The sequence below is a fragment of the Typha latifolia genome, chromosome 2 (genome assembly GCF_019914945.1).
Source record: "Typha latifolia isolate L0001 chromosome 2, TyphaL0001v2, whole genome shotgun sequence".
Classification (NCBI taxonomy): domain Eukaryota; kingdom Viridiplantae; phylum Streptophyta; class Magnoliopsida; order Poales; family Typhaceae; genus Typha; species Typha latifolia.
The window spans coordinates 15,200,499-15,219,714 of record NC_133087.1 but is presented as its reverse complement, the minus strand read 5'-3'; the positions used below and the strand labels follow the sequence as shown (position 1 = coordinate 15,219,714).

Here is a 19,216-nt window from a genome sequence, read left to right as displayed (position 1 = left end):
TCGTTGCCGAGGAATTCTAATTTGTACCAAATACTACCCCAACATTGCTGAAGCTGTGGTTTTCCAATCATATAATATAAAGTGTGAAACTTATTAATGGGCAGAACTAAATATCAATCTTGTAGTTAGGAAAAATAATTATAATTTACCTTGTTTTACCCATGTGATTAGGACCCTTATTTTTTTTTATCATAATTAACTAATCAATTTGTTGAAATTAAAGATATTCAATTATATATATATATATATAATATTTTTAATCAGTAATATTTTATAATCAGAAAGTTTATCCAATTATCTACAACATTGTTTATAAATATATATTCTCAAATTCAACACGTGGTTTGGTCGATCGAGAAAATAATAATTTCAGTTTAGATATAATCACGTAACTATAGTAATAAAAGTGACACAAATAAAATTATACGAGGTTAAGTGAATTTAAATCTAACCACGAGGGGTAAATTTAAATATAAATTTTCTTAAATTTTATTTAAATCCTAAAACACTTTTATTAATTATATTCCTTATCACCTCACTCTCAGCAAAGTTTAGGACCATCACAAGGGCCCAAAGATAATATATCCGAAATATGGGCAATATTATGGAGGATAATATGCAATTCCTACTGCAGGCTGTGAAAAAAAAAAGAAAAAAAGAAAAGAAAAGAAAAGAGGATCAAATGGATATTTTGGAATTTGTTGGGATAATTAATTAATTAATTAATTGTAAGCAAGTGGTAGCCCAAATACGAGTGGTCCATTTAAATTGAGATCTTTTGGGCTCGTGTCGCTATTTTGGTAATTAATTAATTGGATGGAGGGGGCATATATTAATTTAGTTTGTGGATTTGTTCGATGGTTGGTCTTAGTGGTTTCCACGTGGAGGAGAGGATAGGGTTCGTGGATCCTCCAAAAGAGTGGGACAACTATATGCATCACCAATCACCATCGTTGTATAATATATATATTTATATATATTTTTTATCAAGAAAAAAAAAACAAAAAGAATATATAATCAAGTAAATAGTAATGATCATGTTATCATTTATATATGAGAGAAGAGAAAAGGATAAAAGAGTAATTTTATCCTTCATCTCTAATGTTATTAAATCTGTACCATGTGTGTCAAGTGCAATTTTTGTTAAATATCATGAGTATTTTTTTGTTTACCATTATAGATAAGCTCATTACATATTTTACCTATGTAGGTGAGTTCGAGTTCAAGTACCCGTAGCAAACTAGATATTGTGTACATTAGTTTATATATATACCATTTACTCTTTATGCATAAATAAAATTACTCATCATTTTATACAATCAATTTTTTTATATACTTATATAAATTATTTTACGTTACGTGGTATCCACATGGAATATAACTCACTAAATTCTATAAATAAATTTAGAACTCGCCTGTTTAGGTATAATATTTGATGAGCAAGACTTAAAATAGTTAAAAACTCTAACCTCTGGACATCTTTTAGATATAATAAAGTGATTGGGATCTGGAGCTTATCTGAACACCAGGTCACTATGATGGTACAATACATACTTGGGGCCAGAACTATAAGACTTGGATATAATGCATCTACCGGCATCTTACATTCAAGAATAATGCATGGATTCTTTTGTCTGCTCGAGTATATATTAGAGAAGTCCAGCATTCATAGCATCGATGGTATGATGGAGCAAACTACAAACCAAATTGTCTAGCGACATTGTTAAGCAACAGCATAGAGCACAGGCACTTTCGATTATCTAAGCTTCCAGCACTATAATCTCATCTACGCTCTAAATCCCGCATGATGTGCAAGTATCCACGTCGAATTCAGACTTTGGTAAAGGTGTCAAGTCAAGTAGCATATCGAATTCAGACATTGATAACGGGGCATCAAATTGAAGCTCTAATTGCTTGTGGAAGGCCGATCGCTTCCGCATCCTTTCCTGTTGCATACTGTTCGGAAGGGGTAATTTAGGTTGTTACATTTGGTACAGCTCCAGCTACCTTCAGGGGCATCTGAATAGTCCTTGTTGCTGGATGAACCTCGGTTAGCAGCCTGGTGGTAATCAACAGCAAAAGAGCATTAGAAAGGAAGAGGAAAAAGAGGCATGAAAAAGGTTATCTCTGCCACAATTAAAATGCCTGAGATCTGCATTTAAGAAATTTACTTTAAATAACAAGATAATAAACAGCAGATGTTAATAATGAACTGGCAGAATGTGTTTATGCTACTAATGAGGAACATCTACAAGGTTAAGCACGCCTAATGCAGACAAAAGGACTTTATGCCACACCAGCTACTAGGAAAGTGGAATACTTTATGCCCACTTCAGATGTGAAAAGGCAATGACCATACAGAGAGATCCAGCATTGCCAGGTGACGAACCTTGGTCTGCTTCAATGGATGACCTGCTGGTTTGTGTATATATCCTCATGCCTACTAGGAACAACAGAACACCCCAAGGAGATTACGATGCTACGAGTACTAAGAAGCCTAACAATTTGCCGGCAAAATATCAAGCAGAGAGAAATACAGGAAATATTTAATTTAAGTTTAGTACCTCCATCCAAAAATAGAACTTGGATGAAATTGCAAGCTTAAATAGATTTTGAAGATAAAAAATCTAGTGTAATATGCATCATCTTGACCAGTACATGGATAAACAGATAATGTGAGCAAATAACAAAATCCGGCTGACCTAATCTTGAAATTAACAAGCTGAAATCTCATCAAAAATGGGCTACAGTCAAGAGAAGCTTAGACAAGCAAGCAATTGTTTACTTTATGACCAATTTGAAAGAGAATTTCTTTCCATTAGTTGGCCATAAGGCCCATAAATAAATTAAGATGCCATCATGCCAGACGATGGAAAATATGCCGACTCTCGAGTTCTTTAGGCGGAACCTATTGAATGCATTTCTTCTACTAACATTAATTTCAATTGCAGAAAGAGTAAATCATATTCAGACAACAGAGGGCTCATGAGAGTTTGTTCTCAAAGAAAAATATTTGGCCGAGAGAAAATGGCATGTGCGGCATTATTGCTCTATGCCTAACAAACACATCCTGGCCTAACCTAGGTTGATTTCCTACACATTTCATCAGTTGACATAAGCAAAATGATCCCTCAGGAGTTGTGATTATGAACAATCTAATACAACAGGTAAGAAGGAACTTGCATCTCTTATCAGAGTTATTTCTTAGAGGATTCCATAGAAAGATGAAATAAGAAAGCAAAAGAAAACTGTGCTTACAGAAGTAGGCCTTGGAGTTCCACATTTCTTCATGTTGCAAGTGGTTCTGAATTTAAAGTTAACATTATCACATTTTGGACAGATCCAATCACCTTCTGATAGCCCATCAGGACCTAGCAATTTTAAATAACAACGGCAATCAAGTAAAGTGAATATTAAACTTAGAAACAAAAAAAAAAGGTACCACAAAGTAAGAACTAGTGTAAGCTATATCATATACTGAATAACAGTTAGACAGAATAGTTAAGAGAAACAGCTTTGTTTTTTTCCCTTTTCTTTTGTAAACAACACCTAACCTGATGATCAAGAAATGAAGGTGATACTTCAAAATAAAGAACAGTATGAAAGCTGTCATTAAATGACCAATAGAAACCATCATACTAAAGAGTCAAAGCAGTAAAGAAAACAAGATCACTAGAAAAAGTCTAATGAAGTTCCAAACCAACATAAATGAAAGCCAATAATATTGAATTTATTATATTTATTAGAAGTAACTCAGAAAAAGTTATATCTCAACTCTCAAGTCATACCCAGAGAAGGTTTGGCTTGCCAACTCTGGCTTAAAGCCCCAAATTTAAATTGCAAGTTTGCAACACTAGCACCAATTCCTAGATATCAAGTTGATAATGTTTTCAAATCCATTAACTATATCTGCAAGGAACCTTCTCAACCTTAGGATGTGATCCATATTCAATTTCACACAATAGTGGGAGGGGAGGGGAGCTCTTTATGATGATCATGTGGATATAAATATGTGTGTGTACCAAATCTAACTATAACTAGAACACGAGCAGCACATTGATACATAGAAACATGTGACTTAATGCAAAACCAAATAAATTTACCAAACAAGCTGATCTCAGCATAACAAAAAATAAACCTATAAACACAAAATACAAGATCCATTTATTGTGTTACCTCCACGACGCTTTCGTGAAGCATTATTATCCAGTAATGCCCCTCCAGACCATGGACTGGATACCTTCAAAAGCCAAATGACGCATATAATTGAATAATGTAGGGAAAATTGCGAAGAACAGCCATTAAACAAATCTACGATATAAAAGTCCAACCGGCATTGGAGATCCTCGAAATCCATAACCATAGCGGTCCATGCCAGGGCCAGGACCATAGCCCATGCCGCCTGCAACACCGAAGACACTAGTAAGGCAAAGACACGTGTCCAGGACTCCAGCACACCTCTATAATTAAAATATCACTCTCCAATGCCAACAGAAAATGTACATAATGTCTGTTCACTAGCTCCCAGTAACATGTGTACACCTACAGAGAGAAAGAGAGAGAGAGAGAGAGAGAACCTCCCATTGGTCCAGGTGGACCATATGAAGAAAAATGACCATATGCTCCCAGAGCACCAGCAGCTGGCCCATAGTCATAACGCAATCCAAGATGTGGAAATGGAGCACCATAGCTACTGGATATGCCGAGTGGGATGGGCGGCGGAGCCCCAACACCACCATAATAGAAAGGTGCTGGATGATCATAACCTCCAGCAATAGGTGTTGGCCCCATTCTCTGATAAGAATAAGAAAAAATGAATACATACAGACATAAAAATCCAGCTCACAAGCCAAAATAGCATGTACAACAAGAACTTCACATGGACGCAGAAAAGTTAGTGCTATAACAAAATGAAGATCATCTTCTATTTTCTATATCATTTGAATGTAAGTCTATACTGTAAAGAGTAAACAATGTCATCTACATATTCTATTAGCAGATATTTATGTCGAAGAATCTTTTTTTGTGGCACTTGCCAAAATGGCACCTGCAGCTGACATGATGGTCTTCATTTGGTTAGCACCATCCTGCTTCACCTACTAAATAATGTATTAGCTAATTGCTACCATATTAGAACACCTAATAATCGTCAAATGATTGTCTTTTCTTCACTAAAAACACTGCAGATTAGATGAAAAGTGCACATCAAGCACATTGAACATTCTACAAGGTTTGTGTTATTCTGTATATTATATCCACAGAAGCATCTTGTCCGAATATCTAAAGTTGCAAGGCAACCCCCAAATGCCATGCTTAACCACAAAAGGTAGGCCAAGAAAGAAGCCGGCTCAACGCTAACATTAACATCTATGGGAAGCTCTAAATTCTGTTGCTTTCCATTGATATTGATTTTAGAAGAATATGGATGTGGAATTGTATCAGTTCACTCGAGATATTCAAGGTACTATCAACCGTTAGTAAAGCTAGCAAAGAAAACTTGTACTAGGAAGCTAAGTTTGCTACAAAAGAAGTCCATTTCAAAAAGTAGAAAGACAACAAGAATGTCGCTTTCTTTTTAGTTAAACTAAAAATGTCTCAGTATAAAGGAGACCGAAATGAACTTACTGGGCTTGGGCTAGTTGTTGGCCGAGGTGCCCCGCATGCTCCACGATTGCAAACGGTTCTAAAACTGAAGTTCATATTACCGCACTGAGGGCAAGTCCAGTCCCCATCTCTTGCCGAAGCTGAAATTATAAGCAGTTGCTTGATCATAAACCAAAATAAAAACTATAACATCAAAAGAGTACACAAATAATGGCAGATGTTGATCTACTGGATGGTCCTACTAGCTACTGTTTGTATAAGAGAAACAGCTCAATCATGGACGTCAGAAATTGCATAACTGATGACAAGAAACAGCTAAAGACAGAATAATCAATGCGCGCCACTTTTAATACAACAATTAGATAACCATCATAACCCTATGACAACCTTCAAGAAAATATATCTAATGCCTAACTGTCAATCTCACACTGATCACAAAGAGAAACGTACACTTCGAGAATAAAAAAGAAAAATCTAAGATAGAAAGATGAAATCACTTCCACCTACCATCATTGCGAGACCTTTTGGATCCAAAAGAGCCCCGACTGTCCACCTGCACGAGCAAAATAACACAAATCAAGAACACAAGAAGATCCTTGACTGAATGCACATGGGAGTGTCGCCCAAAAGAAACCATTAGGTCGATGAAACCCTAGATTCGCCGGCATAGAAGAAACGAAGCGGAGATAGAGATGTAGGGAGGGAGGGAGACGAAGAGGAGATCGATCACCTTGGCGGAAGCCATTGGAGAGGACGCGGCGCGAGTGGCAGAGGCGGCGGCTAGAGTGGCAATGACAAACGAAGCCCTCCGACTCCCTCCCTCATGCGACGCGAGACTCGAGTCTCCTTTCCGGAGGCGTTTCGCTTTAGGGTTTTTTGCGCGAATAACCTTAAAAAAATCTCTTATTTGCCTGTATGCCCCTCTAAAATTAATATTTGCACCAATATATACCCAATATGCATCGATACTCTTCCATTTTTTTTAAAAAAAAATTAAGTCTGAATAATTTCATATAGAAAAGGCCAAATAAAAAGTCCTATCTAAGAGAAACACTCGAAAACTATAATAAAATTATTATTTTATTTATTTTACATATTTAAAAATGTTCAAATTTTATTTTATTTTATTATAAAAAAGTTGATAAACTGCTGATGACCCTACCCCATATTTGCGGCATAATATAATTTGGCAACCATATTAGCTTGTCCATATATATGTTGGACTTAAATATTAACAAAAGTTTTTAAAGTCTATGCCTCAATTCTGCATATTAAAGCTGATGTAAAGAGGAACCTCTCGATCATGAGTTAAGAACTCTACTAATTCCTTATAGTCCAGCTCCAAAATAAAATGCTAAAGTTCAATCCTGCTAGTAGTTGTCCTTAGTCTAATTTCAGCAATGTATGATATATACTACTGTACCTTTTTGTACCACAAGATCAAAGGATCCATCAGTATTGACTTTAGTCTAATTTGATGGAGGAGAGAAATCAACTTAAAAGTGGTTTACAATATCGAAATGGTGAGAGGCCAAAATTAGTATCGCAAAACTCCTGGGCTAGACCAATAACTTTACATGCTATGACTTTGGGCATGGGATGGCATACTTACAACCAATTAGCTAACTCTAAAGAATATTCATACAAAATTGTATGTTTAGAGGGCTATGCAGGTATAATATCAGAAGGACATACAAGTAAATAAAATATTTTCAATGGTATATATGCAAAAGAAAACATTCGTTTTCATCGCCACTAGATTCCTCTAATACGACACGTCAGTGACTGGTTGGCACGTGTTGCTAGAGTCACGATCAAGAATATATGCTTCATGAATGTAATGCTTTTTTTTTCTAATTATTTAATCACAATTGTCTCAGTGTAATCTTTTTTCCAAAAAATATATATATATATATAGACAAGAAAATTATGAGCTAATAACTCTTTTCTCCTTTCTATGCCATGCTGTCAATTTCTTTAAATTATTTTTGTTTCTTACCCTTACCGAATTCTATCAGTTAGAAACTCTGATCACAAATACACGACACCTCACTCCTGCCTTTTAAGAAAGTAATCAGTAATAATATTTTTAGAGAAAGTAAATTTTGCAGCTAATTGGTTAGCGAAATAGTCGTTGCTTGGGTAACTTCTTTTTTTTTTTTTTTTTTTGTTTATGGGATATCTCTAGTATGCCAGAACTCACATCCATGTATGTCTTGATGCTCGAACCATAAATTTTTTGGCGCCTTAAAAAAATTTACAAATCACACCCTATATTTTACCTATTTTTTTAATAATTCTCATTTAACATCCTTCATTAAATTAAATAGTATCAGTAAAAAAATATTCTGTTATAATATATAAAATAACTTATAAATACCTAAATTATTCATACCTTTTTTAAAGCGGTGACAGAAATGAGGAAAAATAGTGGTAAGAGTATTTTAGTAATTTGATCAATCAAAATAACATCAAAATATTAAATAAAAATTATAAATATATATATATATATATATATAATCACAAAATATATAAAATATAAGGTTTAATTTATAAAATACCCCCAAGAAATTCCAATTTCCATTTCATTATTTAATAAATAAATAAATAATCCAATTTCCATAACAAGCCCACTTCCTTTTTTACACTCGTTCGAGCTTAACCGACAAGGAAATTGCCATCAAAATAAAAGGAAAAAAAATAATAATAACCCAAGGAAGCTTCCCGCTTTTGTTCCTCTCACTCTTTCTCACTCCTCACCTCTCTTCCTCTCTCCCCACTCCCGGCGATGTTCTTCAAGCTCTTCCGAGGGTGCAGGGAAGAGTCTCCGACGCCCTCTTCCAAACTTAAGCAGGTCTCTTCGAGTCGTTCCTGGGATTTTTTTTTTTTAATTTTTTTTTATCTTCCTTAAATTACTGTTCTTTTCGGTAGATTCTTGGGATTTGGTAGCCTAGGGTTCGGGGGATCGCATTATATGAGCAGTAGATCTGTGCGATCGGGTGAAGAAGAGTGCCGCCTGCAGTGGATTCTGGAAGTATTTGAGAATTAATACGGTTGTTCGGTCGCCTTTTTGCAACAAAAAGAAGGGAAAAGATTGAAGCTTGTCGAGTACTTCCAATCTTGTGATGATTGAGTTTGACATGAGCTTGATCTAAGGTTTTTGAAGTAGGGTTTGCTAGAGATTAATGTGTATCAGTTAAAGACAGGAAGAATCTTGGGAGGGCGAAATGGGATAGGAAGATGCGGAGGAAGAGGAGAAACTTTTAATTGGAAGGGAATAATTGTTTAAGTTTTGACAGAACTCGCCCTAATTTGAGCGTACTGGCATGAATATTTGCATGGGAGCGCCTGTTACGAGAAGATTAATTCTCTCAAGTTTTACTTGTTTAAGGACGTTGAGGGAATAAAATTTCTACCAAGTATACAGCTTGCAAACTGTATTACTAGAATTAAGGTTGATCTTCTTTCTATGCTAGCAAATTGGCACATGTTTGCACTTCAGGGAAGAGAAAGGAAATACTTTTAAATTGATCTGTTTTAGCTAATCCGGTAGTTAGATGCTGAGAAATTTCTAATGACAAGAGACTAAATTTAAGACGATATAAGTGAAATATAATAAAACAGTATCATAGGTTGTTACTTCTCTAAAAATGTAGACCCTCCTTAAGATAGTCCAAGTAATTAAATAAGTAAAAGTGAACTACAAAGGGAGACAAAATTTGCAATATATTGAACTTATGGGTTAAAGGTGCCAAAAAGAATAACGTCAGTGACAAAGCAAAATAGGAAGGTAAAACAATTCGACAATACACCTTATATTTGCAAACAGTGTTATATAGTGTAGATTCATATGTTTGGTTGCCAGAGGGTACCATTATAATATTGCATTTCAAACTGGAAGTGATTTACAAATAGTTTTTCTATGTTGCAGGCTCTAGAAGTGCTTGAGAAAAAGGAGATTGTCTTGCAGAAGAAGATTTCCTTAGAGGTGGATAGAGCAAAGGAATTTACGAGGTCAAGAAATAAACAAGGTAAGAAGAAATCAGATATAAGAAATTCTAGGAAATTGAATTTCAAATGCAAAATTCTACACTTTTTGAGTAAAAATTCCTTGTCATGTTCTGTCATTTTATTTTTAAAAAGTGGAGTAGTGTTGAAATTTCATCAGAAGATCTTAGTACCACCAGACGTTGTGTATAAATGCTCATCCCTTTTGGTTATGGCTTATAACTGAACAGTGACTAGCTTATTTGCAACAACATGGACATTTTGCCATGCAACTATCTTTATTAAATGTCGAACTGCAATACCGTAGGAGCCAATATCACTCTTTGTCAAATCTATGCGTGGTCTATGTCAAGCTTCAGTCAGTCTTTTGTCGGTAAAGGCATTCCCCCATTTATTGCATGAAAGAGTGCTCCTCGACTTTCTTTCTATTTTAAGAGAGTGCAAAAAAGTGACCCTATATAATTGTATTTTCAATGGACCTTCAAGAGATCACCTGCTTGTGGGATAAATTCTGTTGAGATATATATGTACATAGGAAAGGTAGATAAGGTACTAATTTATATTAGCGTAATCTAGATAATAATTTGGGAGCGTTGCTGTGAGTGAGAACTTTAAGAATTTGCACTATTGAATTCAACAGCGGCTATGCAGTGTCTGAAAAGGAAGAAGTATTATGAAGGTCAAATGGAACAACTTGGAAGTTTCCAGCTTCGGATTCATGACCAGGTAACTTTATTCTCTATCACTGTAAGTAGGAAGTACAAACAGAATCTGGTTTACACTATAAGGAGCAAAATCCTCCACTTAACTTCTGGTTCAATGTTAACAGGTGCAGCAGATAACAAGCAACGAGAGAAACAATCTAGAGAAAAGTAAGATAAATTACTTTCTTGATTTAACCTTGAGTAGCTTGTAGTTATTTTAATACTCATGTTTATTTCTCTAGAATTCTTTTGGTAACTCTATATCTCCTATTGCCTTATGTGAAGGTTTCATCACAAATGAAACAAATTAGAGTCATTAGACAGTTCTCCTGTGCTTGCAGTTAGAGTTATGTTTGGACTTTACTATTGCATAGACCTCTCCACCCCTCCATTAGGAAAATGTGTTGATGCTTTTTATGATATTCTTTAATTTATTATATTTCACTCATGAATTGCTCTCATATGCTTGTTAGATGTGATATAATCTTGTTGAGGACCTTGAGATTTTTATATGTTGAACTTTTTAGTAAAACTCTCCTAATCAACTAAGATATAGAACTCGTAAACATAAGGAATTTTATATCAGTTTGCATACTCTAAAGCACTCTAATTTTCATCTAAAATCTATAATTAGAAGAAATACAAAAGGAGGAACTATTTCACATCAATATTTTCAAAAAAGCATAAACTCCAAAATTCTCTTGTTCAGAAGGTTGTTTCTGATATCCTCCATTTTCATGTTCTCGAGTCAGTCTCAGAAAAGCCCATTGGGAAACCAGCAAAATGTTTGTCCTTCAGGTTAACCTGTACAAATAACAATCATAAGCAGCAAAGAAGTTCCAAGTTCCTCTATCAATATTGCCAATCATCTTATCCGGCTCATCCTTCTGCTGCAGGTTGACTCTCTGGTCTGTTGGGCTCTTAAGCAAGAATTAACTAAAAAGAGGCCAACACTGTCTGCAGGACGGCAGGGATGACTGGGAGTTTTGTCCATGAAATCTAGGAATGATCTAACTGATTTTATACATAGATGTAGGATCTTTACACTTACTACTATTTCTTGTACATAAGTTTGTACAATGTTTCTTTAAGTCAAGTAGCATTGCATTCTGTGAACCTTTGGACATCTTCAGTTGGTTAGCCCGAACTCTATTGTTCATTTGATGTGAAAGTCATTGGATGGAAACCAGAGATCTTTCAAGTGGTTGCATGTGTGGCAACAATTTTATTATACAGGTGTTAAATTGTTGAAGTTTCTTTGTCAGATCTGCTGAAAAGAGTAATGACATCATCAATATGGGACATGCTCTAATATTATGTTTCAGCTGTGGCTTTGTATGTCAAAATGTCCTAGATTGTATATAAATGTTTGTGAAAGGACCTTTTTGTTCTTGTTTCTTAGATGCATGCTCACTGTTCAAATGTAATAATAGTTGGAAGTTTATATATATCCAGGTTGATGACTGCTGGGAAGTTATTGGGTACTGTCTATTGCCACCTTGGCACCTTCCATCCGCTGATTAGGTGCGGCCCCATTGGTCCTGATTTATCTTAAACTCTAATCTTATAACCTCTCTATATATTTAATATCAGATGCAATCAATGTCATCAAATATGTGTGATTAATACATTACGTTGACCGCACATCTGACGGTGCTGCAATGAATCCCCTACCTTTCCATCCAAACCCAATTCCCCAAAGTTTGGAAGTTGGGAACTGCAGCGTGGTTGTGCTCTTAGTTCAGTTCGGTAGATCGCGGGTCTCCAAAACCTGATATCGTAGGTTCAAATCCTACAGAGCGTGATTCCGTCTATCTTATATCCAATCATAATAAACTAACTTAACAAAACAAAGTTGAATTGCAATGACCCCCTGCAAGGAGGAGGTCAATCAAAAAAAGAAATGTTACTCTACTCAATCAAAGGTCCAATTGATCACCACGTCTGTATTGTAAATAGGCAGTCACGAATAATCCTGCTAAAGTAATAGGAATTAGACCTAAGACGATTCCAAATAGAAAAATTGTAGCTGGGAGATCATTGGACTCGTATGATAAATGCTGATCGTATCATCAAATGTAGCCAATCAAAATCTGATGGCTGTCAGCATCACCCAATCCCTTTGGGGTCCCCAAAGAGTTGGAGCAGGCGTATACACTTTCTAGGCATAATAAGAACACGAACCATAAAATTTGAGTGAGAAAAAGGCAGAAGCAAACACCCATATACCTGCACTTGATTCACTCGAGATGTAACAAGAAAAGGATGTCACAGTGCAATATTGGGTCGCAGTAAGTGAATTGAAATGTAGTATCACATAGAATTTTTAAGAAACATCATCCAAATAAGATTTCTCCTATGGCACATCAACCTGTTCTTTTTTCTTTCAAAATATATGAGAATGGTGAACCAGTTTGAACGATGTCGTTGGATATCAAGATTGCTGAGAAAAACTTCAGAGGACAATCAGCAATTTTGATCACAGAAGATCCTGAAATCTGAAATGCTGTACCCCGAAAAAGAAATCTAGCATGTCAGCTTCCCTAGCAACTATAGAATTGGTTGCCGCCTTCTGCAACACAAAGATCAAATTGTATGAAACCACTCTATGTCTATAAGAGATTAGTAGGTTAAAGAGCCAACAGAAAAGCTACAGATATATTTGACTAAAAAAATTACAGATAGCTCAGATCAAGCTGAGGAAAAAGAATGTTTGTGCAATAATACTGTCTAGAGTGCATAACCATCCAAACTCATGTTGAAACAGAAAACAGCTAGATGAAGAATTCCTATATTTACTTGAGATCTTATAAAATTCCTAGATTCTGAAAGCAAATGCCATAGACAGATCAGACATCTACTTCCAGCGAATCTTGTATGCGCTGAAAGTACATTGAAGAGGTGTGCAAACACTACAAATGTGATCTAGAACATGTGTGAAGCAAATGTTAGATGTAAGGCAAAAGTACAATGAACAAAATTGTACTCAAAATGATATTAATCTCTCACAGTGTTCTTGCTAGAATCCATGATAAGTTGAAATGATAATGACCTTGACTATTATCAACTGCAGACTTTTGTTATATATGTCCTTATATGCACCAAACTTGCTATAATAGATTAGTAGATAGTTAGATCAAACCTTTTTCTTGGCTAACCAATGTGCTGCTATGAAGAAACAAGTCATTTACATATTAATGCAATATTGACTAAAATTATGTACAGGTCATAACTGTACTTCCTAAATTATTAATTACCTCTTAGGTCGGGTACGATCTTCTTCATAGTCCATCATTCCTCCCAACTCAGAGAAGATTCCTTCATGGCCTCGTAGGTCTATGTCGGCCTGCTTATAAGTGTTTAACTTCTGTCATCAAGTAAGACAGACCAAAACTCCCAGATTTGACAATCAGTTTTGCTATTTTACACTCTTTTGGTGTTAGGTGAATAGTGTTGTATCGTATACAAACAAAATGGAAATATAATTGAAATAATGACACTGAAAAAAATTGGAAAAGTGATCTCACTCTGTATCATGCAAAAGAACTTGTTTCAGCAACAAAGAGATTTCCACAAAGCATCTCGATATGTGTTTTAATATTAACAATTGATATTACATTCAGATGATTAAACTGACCTTGACAGATTTTTTGACTTGTTCCACCTTGTCTTCAGCTTCCTTCCGGTGTTTCTTGTTTGCCTCACTTGTTGTATCAGCCCATTTGATGTTCTCTTGAATCAGATGTAGTACACTATCTGAAGTGCCCAACCTGCAGTATTAGTGCAAGTACGGATAATGTAAAACTAAATTTTATGCACTGGTGAATACTCATCAATATCTGTTGGAAAGCATCAACCAGGCACCCCTCATTCAAAATATTTTCACCCATCTGATATTCAGTGATTTACTCATTGAAACTTGGAAGCGGACCATTAATATTTAAACTTTTAGTAAATAGGTAATCAATCATGGTAATTATATATCAATGTTTTGAAAGATGGCCGCGGGTGGTGGGCAATCACCCCACCACCTAGCGCCAATGCAGAAGGCGGAGGCCAAGACTGTATAGCATTTTTTATATAAAAAAGTTTAAAAAATTATATATGATATATTTTATTTTTAATACTAATATAGTATATATAAAATTTGTAATGATGCATTACACCAAAATATCAAATACTACTAACTAATTAGTAATTAGTAATTAAAAATTAAAAACCGTAAAAAGTAAAAACATTAATCATTAATCAGTAGTCAGTTAAATAGTAATCACTAAATGGTAATTCACATTACAAATTCCTCTAACTATTTACTTAATTAGCAACCAATTCCTCCGAGGCTCTAATTATTATGCAAGATAGTGGAAAAAAATTTCAGTGACCTTAATTCACAGTCTAATTAGCATTGAAAAATTAATTCTGCCTAAACGAGAGTGGGAGAGACTGAGAAGTGGAGCTGTCAGTGGGAAGAAGTGAAGCTGTGGGAGAGAGTGGAAGAGAGTGGGAGGGAGAGCGGAAAGATAGTGGCCATACTGTTGCTTGCCACCACTGATCATCGTCGGTCTTCCACAATCGGTCATTGTCGTCCACAATAAATTGCTGCTGCTGACCGTTGCCTTAGCTCGCTGCTCGCTGCCGCCGGAGAAGATGATCGAAATTCGAAAGAGGGGTTTGGGTTTAGAGTTTTGATGTTTTGATCGAGAGAAAGAGAGAGCAGCAATGGGTTTAGGTTTTTATTTATTTTTTGTTTATATATAATGGTTATCGGTTAGTCAGTCGGATTCGATCCATTAAACCAAATCCGACCCATTTCCAACTCGATAACATTTATTAAGAGGGTCGAACAGCCAGCCCACACTGGCAAGGCTCACATGACAAAAAAACTGAAGATGTTACACATGACAAAAGTTATGTTGATTAGCTTACAAGAAGTCAAGGCCTGCAAGGCTCACAGCCAAATAAATTATAAACAAAAGATAACAACCAAAAGTAATATGATGAAATTTAAAACTAACCAGCCCGTTAATGTTTGTATCATGTCATTTAGCTGTTCAGGTCTAAGATCCCTCCCAGCTGCAAATTGCACCTATACAACAAGCCAAATGATGAGTAGAGAACAAGATTATTTTCAAGATTTAAGAAAAGAGCCATCAACATATGACCAGAGCCATGTAATAGTCCATTCTAACCTCAAAGCATCTGCGTGATTGATTCAGTTTTCCTCTAACAATACCCTACAAGAAACACAAAGCATAAGATCCAGTTTATTGTCTTATGTCAGTTCTCTACAAGGAACAAGAACAAGTCACAATTCAAGAGGTCAAAGTCTGTACAGAAAGCACGCCTTTTGCCCCAACTATGAGGGGTTGGTTTGACCAAGATGGTTTGAGCCTATCTAATGGTGACCATATAATGCACCGAGTGGGTGATCTTCATTCTAACAGAATGTGCATCTAGATGATGGAGGATGACTAAAACTGACATTGTAGAAAGTACTAATAAATCATAGAATTTCTTTTCACACAAATTTTATCATAAATAAATTTAAATACTATAACTTCTTCATTAACCCAAACATGTGGAATGTAGATAAATATTTCTTTGTTCTATCTTTTTTTATGAGGTCCAGAGGAATCAGCTGTCAAATTGGCAGCCTCCAATTCAAAGATATTCAAATTGGACTGAGACAGAAAGTTCTCAGGCTAAGAAGAATAGGATTCTCGGCTAGTGTTCAAAGTAAATAGGGGGCGCTCAAATCGGCTGCTCCACTTCTAAAATGTCTAAATTGGATACCATCAAGGAATCTCTAGATTGGTCAAGAGACTAACAAATCTAAATTGACTAAATCCTCGTCGACTAGCGATTGTAAAAAGCCCAAGTCATCCAAAGCATCCTCTAAGTCTAAACCTGCCGAAATCTAAAAGGCAAGGAAACCTATGCAGGTTAAGCTGATCACAAATCCTTTGAGAATCCAACTTGGCTAGCATTTTTAAGTTTACACCCAAACAGACCCATTTGTATGCTTGAGGATCCATTCGAAAATTGTCAAAACTTAGTTACTTACTCTCAGGAAAACATGATCAAAGTCCCGTTCAAATGCCTAATCACGAACACTTACTATAACACCCTTGAATGCCTAGTGTGTGTGCCACAATACCTTTCTTTTTTCACCCACTCTTCTCAATGTTCTCATGGCACAATACAAGCTGAGGAATTTTTAATTGGAATGGAACATAACTCTCAATCACAAAGTCAACATAGTTAAAACTTGACAGAAACTTCTGAAGCATGGCTGATCCATTGCTGTCCTATAAACTAACTTTGGAGCTCAAGTATTGTACAGTTATCTCAAAATTATGAAACTTATTCTCTAAGCCTAAAGTCTTAAGCTACCAAATATGAAGAAGAGGCATCATAGTTTCCATGTATGTGCTCAACTTATGGTTGACCATGAAGATTGTAAAATATAATATGGAAGTATAAGGACTGATATTCCCAGGTTTCACAGAGAATATGCATTTCACATATGAAATTAAAGGTAACTTATAGAACATACTATATATAACATAAAAGAAAAGCGTCGCATGAATTTCAGAATTGGCCAGGAAACATGTATGAATTATACAGTGCCTTTACATCAATGTAAGATCAATCTCGGAAGCTCTCACCGAATACATGCACTCGTTGATGAGGAAGTCTTCAAGTTCCCTTACATTGGAAACATCTAGTTCTTGCATGAGCTGATCATATGGTAATACCTAACAACCAACATGAAAATTAGGCATTTGTTTCATCAGGATGCAGCTAAGAAGATTATATTCGAATACATAATAAAGAAATAACTTATGGGATTTGAGAACTATGACATCTAGAGGAAGAAAAAAACATCTTCTTGATCAAATACACAATCTCTGATTTTCTCACGCGTGTGATTTTATCAATCATATGGTCATTTATTTGTATTACTTCAGGGGTGTCACAGTTTCAAAAAGCTGATAATTGTAATGTTTCTTTGCACTTTAAGTAGAGTTACTAGAGTATACATTTAGTCTACAACTTTACATAATCTGTTTTTATTTGACGCCCAAGGTCAGACAAAATATAGTGTCTAAGTTCAGGTCAGAATTCTGTGTCAGCAATTCACAAGCAGAAAAAAGTTATTGTATAGTCCAAGATGCATTTGACAAACACCAGCATCTCCCTTAACATATACATCATCTCTTTCCATTATGTAGTACCAGCCCTTTAGGGTGTTAAAACCATTAGTCTGCACAAAACTTCGTCTTTATGTGATCAACGCTGAGATCAGAAGAGCATTCAAAGAGGTGAATAGCATGATTCTTATTTACTTCAAAATATGCAACAAAGTAAGCCTTATACAATTATTCATCCAAGCCGGAATAGAAAGAGAAAAAATCTCTTCTAGAGGGTACAATATCAATACTAGCCCATAGTAAAACAAATATGTTTGCTTTTCGCATGCACTAAAATTCAACTCTATTCATTTAAAGAATCAAAATAGTTTTAAGTTTAAGATATGCAATCGATCAAAAGGATGAAAGTGATCACCAAAATATTGATTTTCAAAGATGTCATCCAAAAGAATATAGGTATTATTATGCAGGTATTGCTTCACATTTTCATGCATATTTAAAGTCCCAATTGTTACAGGGTAGCTAAGAAGAGATATACATTCCAGCGTAGTCTGTATACATATATAATTCATATAAATAGAACCAATATACATACTACAACTCTACAAGTACCTTGTTGGACTCAGCCAGAGACAGCACGCTAAGTTGTTTAAGCTTCCTTATTTGATCAGGCGATAGCTCCGGAAGATAGCCAGCATTACCTAAGAAAAAGGACTTAAAACACATGAGTTTCCCTGAAAAATAGGATAGTAGAACCCCCAACAAAAAAAATATATATATCAAAAGTACATCAAAATTTCTAATTGCCTAAACTAAATCCACAACTTCGTAATCAAACAACTTACTAAATTTATTATTCAAGAAGAGTCCATCTAAAAGAATAGATGCCATCGTAAAATAAGCAAGAAGAACCAAAAGAGGGTGCGGGTGCTAACTCTTGTAATCGCTCCATGCCCCATACGCAAACAAGCGAAGCAAGTGCAAAGGAGCCGAATACTGCGTTCCTTCGAGCTGCAACGCAAGCAAAACCAGCAAGATAACGTCTCTACTTCGAGATTAAAAAAAAATTGGAGGCTAAATGGGAAAAGAAACGAGAGCGATCGAAATCATCTGAGCATCTAAAAAGGTTACAACCTTGGCGATGTTGGGAAGGGAGAGGATCTCGGAGAAGGCGAAGAGAGAAGGGTGGGAGGTGGCGTCGAGGACGAGATCGGCGAGCTGAGGGCCGTCGAGGCTCGCCGCTCTGTTCGAGAAGTGATCGATGAGGTCCGCTTGCTTCTGCTCCATATCCATTGCCTCCTCCGCCTCGAGCTTTCCTCTTCTTCTCCTCCTCTTCTACCTCTGTCCGAATCGCAGAACGAGCTATCGAGGCGCCTGGATTTCCCGTTTCTTTTTTCCTTCTTATGTTTATATTTTATATCAGAGGAAAAGGTTCATTTCAAACCCAATCGTTCAACTATATTATGATTAACCCACAGAAAATATCTCATTTTACACCTTTTCTTTTCACTATTTTTAATTAATTTATTTTTTATTTTATCGTACCTATAATTATTTTAGCCGAACGGAACAGGATGACCAAATTTTTTGGTAATAGGCACGTAAAAAGGGTGACAGTCTAAGTATAATTATTAGTAGAAATAATTTCACTTAGACCCCTAAATTATTATTATTATTATTATTTTCTGCATACGCTTTGGATTAATTTTTTTTTTACTTTTTTTTAGCACAAAAAAAAAAAAAATA

The 19,216-nt window shown here is 35.5% G+C and overlaps 3 protein-coding genes across 4 annotated transcripts; 1 reads left to right on the top strand and 2 right to left on the bottom strand.

The window, feature by feature from the left end:
• Positions 1–1,575: 1,575 nt before the first annotated feature.
• Positions 1,576–6,500, bottom strand: LOC140782955 (ranBP2-type zinc finger protein At1g67325-like). The gene is made up of 8 exons (XM_073129868.1): positions 6,335–6,500; positions 6,112–6,157; positions 5,626–5,744; positions 4,578–4,794; positions 4,332–4,402; positions 4,177–4,240; positions 3,259–3,371; positions 1,576–2,059 (listed from the first exon to the last, which is right to left on the bottom strand). Exons 1-8 carry the CDS (start codon positions 6,347–6,349, stop codon positions 1,907–1,909), a joined length of 798 nt encoding a protein of 265 aa, XP_072985969.1. The 5' UTR covers positions 6,350–6,500; the 3' UTR covers positions 1,576–1,906.
• A 1,800-nt stretch (positions 6,501–8,300) lies between these two features.
• LOC140781070 (vacuolar protein sorting-associated protein 32 homolog 2-like) lies at positions 8,301–11,717 on the top strand. Its single transcript, XM_073126853.1, has 5 exons — positions 8,301–8,458; positions 9,536–9,635; positions 10,253–10,338; positions 10,442–10,484; positions 11,213–11,717. The coding sequence occupies exons 1-5, from the start codon at positions 8,393–8,395 to the stop codon at positions 11,215–11,217; spliced, it is 300 nt and encodes a 99-aa protein (XP_072982954.1). The 5' UTR covers positions 8,301–8,392; the 3' UTR covers positions 11,218–11,717.
• Positions 11,718–12,584: 867 nt separating this feature from the next.
• On the bottom strand, positions 12,585–18,935 carry LOC140782954 (COP9 signalosome complex subunit 7-like). Of its 2 annotated transcripts, XM_073129866.1 has the most exons (9): positions 18,605–18,935; positions 18,406–18,481; positions 18,083–18,171; positions 16,985–17,074; positions 15,506–15,550; positions 15,332–15,402; positions 13,954–14,086; positions 13,574–13,662; positions 12,585–12,888 (listed from the first exon to the last, which is right to left on the bottom strand). In XM_073129866.1, exons 1-9 carry the CDS (start codon positions 18,761–18,763, stop codon positions 12,867–12,869), a joined length of 774 nt encoding a protein of 257 aa, XP_072985967.1. In that variant the 5' UTR covers positions 18,764–18,935; the 3' UTR covers positions 12,585–12,866. The 2 variants fall into 2 exon arrangements, with proteins under 2 accessions (XP_072985967.1, XP_072985968.1); XM_073129867.1 differs by lacking the exon at positions 13,574–13,662 and having other exon boundaries at positions 18,605–18,924.
• Between the last annotated feature and the right edge of the window lie 281 nt (positions 18,936–19,216).

Excerpts from the sequence above, each read along its gene's own strand:
- LOC140782955 (XM_073129868.1), bottom strand. Across the intron at positions 4,795-5,625 it reads CAACAACTAGCCCAAGCCCA|AGAATGGGGCCAACACCTAT; the intron begins GTAAGTTCATTT and ends TATTCTTATCAG. Across the intron at positions 3,372-4,176 it reads TTCACGAAAGCGTCGTGGAG|GTCCTGATGGGCTATCAGAA; the intron begins GTAACACAATAA and ends TAAAATTGCTAG.
- LOC140781070 (XM_073126853.1), top strand. The coding sequence starts at position 8,393 with ATGTTCTTCAAGCTCTTCCGAGGGTGCAGGGAAGAGTCTCCGACGCCC. Across the intron at positions 8,459-9,535 it reads CCTCTTCCAAACTTAAGCAG|GCTCTAGAAGTGCTTGAGAA; the intron begins GTCTCTTCGAGT and ends TCTATGTTGCAG. Across the intron at positions 10,339-10,441 it reads AGCTTCGGATTCATGACCAG|GTGCAGCAGATAACAAGCAA; the intron begins GTAACTTTATTC and ends CAATGTTAACAG.
- LOC140782954 (XM_073129866.1), bottom strand. The coding sequence starts at position 18,763 with ATGGATATGGAGCAGAAGCAAGCGGACCTCATCGATCACTTCTCGAAC. Across the intron at positions 18,482-18,604 it reads CCCTTCCCAACATCGCCAAG|CTCGAAGGAACGCAGTATTC; the intron begins GTTGTAACCTTT and ends CTTGCGTTGCAG. Across the intron at positions 15,551-16,984 it reads TCAACGAGTGCATGTATTCG|GGTATTGTTAGAGGAAAACT; the intron begins GTGAGAGCTTCC and ends TGTTTCTTGTAG.